At 39.3% G+C, this 3,998-nt stretch overlaps 1 protein-coding gene across 1 annotated transcript; it reads right to left on the bottom strand.

Annotated features, from left to right (window-relative positions):
* Positions 1-1,002, bottom strand: LOC138010146 (uncharacterized). The gene has a single exon (XM_068857092.1). It carries the CDS (start codon positions 1,000-1,002, stop codon positions 1-3), a length of 1,002 nt encoding a protein of 333 aa, XP_068713193.1.
* Positions 1,003-3,998: the final 2,996 nt, after the last annotated feature.

Genomic DNA, 3,998 nt, shown 5'->3' on the forward strand with positions numbered 1-3,998 from the left:
TTACATTTCCAATACTTTTCGTAGTATCCTTGCTGATCCCAGCAATGCAGACTTCTGTATTAAGGTAATTGATGTGTCTACTCCTATGGGATTGCCCTTTAAGGTGCCCTTCAGTCGCAATGGCACTTTTCCTAAAGCCCCCAATACAATTGGTACGACTTTGGTTTTCACTTCCCACATCCTCCTCAATTCTCTGGCCAGATTTTGATACTTTTCAACCTTCTCTGCCTCCTTTTTTTTTGCTCCACTATCTTCTGGAATTGCCACGTCTATTATATGACAGCTTTTCTTGCTTTTGTCAACAAGCACTAGATCTGGCCTCCTAGCCTCGATGTTTTGGTGTGTCCGTGTGCTGAAGTCCCAAAGGAGTTTGTAGTTCTCATTTTTCATTACGCTCTCAGGGACGTGATTGTACCATTTATCATTCCGATGGAACCCGCATTTTCCCGACAGATCCCAGTGAATTGCCCTGGCCACATTATCATGTCTTTTCTCGTATTCTTTCTGTGCCAATTTTGAACAACCGCTGACGATGTGACTTACACTTTCAGTTTTGTCTCTGCACATTCTACATTTAGCATCTATCTGGGATTTGTCAATGGTTGTTTTAATATAATTTGTCCGTAATGCTTGATCTTGTGCAGCAATTATTAGTGCTTCTGTCTCTCTCTTAAGACTTCCTTGCTTCAGCCAGCTCCATGTTTCCTCATTACTCTGGTCTTCAGTCTCTCTTACAAATTGTCCATGTAGTGGCTTTTCTTTCCAATCTTGGGTGTTTTCAGCCCTTCTTCTTACTTTAAAACTGGTTGCCGTTTCCTGACTTCCAGTAACCTCTGCCCTAACTGATTTCAACAGTTCGTCTTCACTCGATTGGACATATGTTTCCAATGATACCCTTGCTTCGTTTATACAGTCCTCTACTGATATGAGTTCTCTACCACCTTGCTTCCTGGGGACGTAGATTCTTGCAACACAGTGTCTTGGGTGCAGTCCTCCGTTCATTGTTAGTAATTTTTTTTGTTCTGCAGTCTAGCTCCTTTAACTCTTGTTTCGTCCATTCGATTATCCCCCCCAGCATTGAATGAATGACACTGCCCACGTATTAAATTTCCCCCATTTAATTTGGTCTGTGCAACTTTCCTGACGCGCCGTAGATATTCTTTCTTGATCTTTCCTTTCATCTGTTTGTGTAACATTACATCAGCTTCCAGTACTCCTAAGTACTTGTACCCTTCATTTTCTTTTAACAATCTTATGTTTGTGTCATCAGGTAGTGTGATGCCCTCTGACTGTGTCATCTTGCCTCTCTTTATTATCAGTACTGCGCACTTCTCAATTCCAAATTTCATCCTAATGTCGCTGCTGAATATTCTCACAGTCTGTATTAGCGTATTCTTGTAAGAAGGATTCTGTTGTCAAAACCATTAAGGAAGCCACAAAGGTTCCTAGTGAAATTGCTGCCATTACTATTAAATAACCGATCCCGAATTTCATGATCCGAAAACTTGGAAAGAGCAGTACACAACTGAAGTTCTTGAACATTTGACAACAGTGGCAAAACCCTTGTAAATCTGACTGAAGGCTTTTGTGTTAAGTAAATAAGGTGGTTGTCAGGGAGAAACCAGCCATATACTGAAACACTAAACCCTAGGCTTGAGTCTACCATTCACTGGTACTTTGGCAGATGATGGACGCCAAAAAAACATTCTGAGAGCTACAGAACTGTCATCCCCTTGTGTTGATGTAGTCCGCCGCTCAGCGTAAGGCTATCAATATGCCTTGTGAAGTCACTCATTTTTTTTTAATAAAGTTTGCAGACTGAAGAAGATGCAACATTTAGGCTAACATATTTACGAGAAGGCAAATCGCTGCCTTGTTGACTCGCATGGCATTTAGTTGGTAGATTGAGAGTTGGAATCTCACCAGTTTGGAGATTTTTCCTTGTTTCATCTGAAAACAATTACAATTAAAGATAAAAATATAGAACCACTAAGTATGAAAAGTTCCTATTCATTCAAAAGTGTAAAATAATAGTGCACTTAGTTGCAAGGTAATTATAAAGCTAGCTCACGTTTTAATACGTCGACTTTCTCGGCAATCTCAAATATTGCAGCTTCGAAACTTAACCATAGAATGATTGTAATCGAGTTGTAAAAGTGGAAACCACATAAATACTTACGAATTTCGATGTCTTCTGGCTTAAAATGCCTCTTGCAAATGTAGACATTCTCTTCCTCATTTTGTTTTCGGAAACTTGAGTCGACAACTCTGTCTCTTGTTATTACGTGTAATAACGCCTTTCTCCAGCATTCTTTGCTTTTATCAGAGGCAGGGGGAAGTTTAAAAATACCAAAACCCCGGTATTTTGGCTTTTGTGACTCGCCACGACCAAATATTTAACAGTTTGCTCCGGGCATACTTTTCTTAGTAGCTTTCACTGACAGCTGGAAGCGTGCACCTTCGATGTCACGTGACTAGTTTGTTTTCTGTGCACCAATATTTTCGCCAGAGACTGGGCCGTCTCCAGACACTTCGTTGGAGGGACTATTGCCTGATTTCATACGGTGGGAGCCTGTCACTAGCTATCGGTTTTGCCGGACGGAAGTGAGAAAAGATGGCGAAAATATGAAAGAAGACTCGCCCAAAATGGTTTTGCAGCATTAAAAAAATAAATAAATAAATAAATGATGATTGCCTTGAATTTGCTCAGCACAAAAGACTTGGGAGAACTTTGTAATGGTCTCCGGGACTAAGAGTGAACTGATTGTCACAAAAATTATTATCATTTAAAGATGACCCGGCTTTGCTCGACAATCTCTGTCAAGAAGATCTTTACGGTGACAGTCCTTTCGAGATAGGAGATTCCACTACCAACAGCTGGATGGAAACGCAATACTTCCCCCTTTTCCAACCTTTCAATAGCCGTTATCACGAGAACTCAGGCAAATAGACGATAGGGAATGATAGGACAATGTGGCAAAGCTCTTCGAATGTTTTTTTCAAGACTAATGAAAACCAACACGTTTTTCAAAGATGTTAGTCAGTTATTTATCAAGTCAAGCATACTAAAGAATTTTTGTTCTGAGTTCTTACGAACTGCAACTGTCTTGTTCATCGACAATGTTCCTAAGAAAGGTTTTTGCGAATGTGCTGTCGGAAAGTGTGGTCTCTGTTGTCATGTAATCCTTTTACAGTTGGAACACTTCATAACACATAAAAGGCTGCTTTTGTCTTGAAGGCTGCTGGTCATATCAGCAAATAATTTAGAAATGCAAAATCAGCAAGACATGTGAATCAAAGAAAAAAGTTGTAGTTTGAGGTGTAAGTAATGAAAACAGTGACTGACTGAAACGAGATATTTCATCCATGAGCTTTCAAGTAGTAGATGGCCTGTCTTAATGCAGAATCAATTTATCAAATCTGAAGTTTCTTAAAACTCTAGAGAAATTGAAAAAAAAAGTCACTCAGGATTTTATGCTTATTTGAACAGAGCACAAACCGAACATGACTTCACAAAACTAAATTCGCCAGCTAGAGCAAAACTCCAAAACACCCTCTGAGGTTTAGGATACCTGGCACTCCTCAATGATATCCAATCATTCTAACAACTTCAACCAAGAGAATTGCACACTGGGGCAGCCTACTTCAGAATGTCAATAGCGACAACAATAACAACAACAACACCAAGAGCAAAAATATTTTGTGCAGATAAAACTCAAGAGTTGTTAAGATGAGTTAGACTAACTACAATGATCTACAATTGTAAGATACATTGATGTTCAACAAAGCACTTCTGATTGCCATGGCTTAACCTGAGGACTGGTAATAACAGCAAGTAAGACTACCATTACCCTCTGGGCTTTCAGGGGAACAAAGAGTTTGATTCATCTTGATGTTATATAAACTTCAAACAACGTCGATGAAAGTAATATAAATGTAAACCATGCAAAGCAACACAAAAACTTTAAAAGAGAAAATTACAATGAAAAAAAGCCTTA

Source organism: Montipora foliosa, chromosome 7, assembly GCF_036669935.1.
Source record: "Montipora foliosa isolate CH-2021 chromosome 7, ASM3666993v2, whole genome shotgun sequence".
In the NCBI taxonomy this organism is placed as follows: Eukaryota; Metazoa; Cnidaria; class Anthozoa; order Scleractinia; family Acroporidae; genus Montipora; species Montipora foliosa.

Bases quoted from the DNA above. Each gene is read 5' to 3' on its own strand.
- LOC138010146 (XM_068857092.1), bottom strand. From the start codon at position 1,002: ATGAACGGAGGACTGCACCCAAGACACTGTGTTGCAAGAATCTACGTC.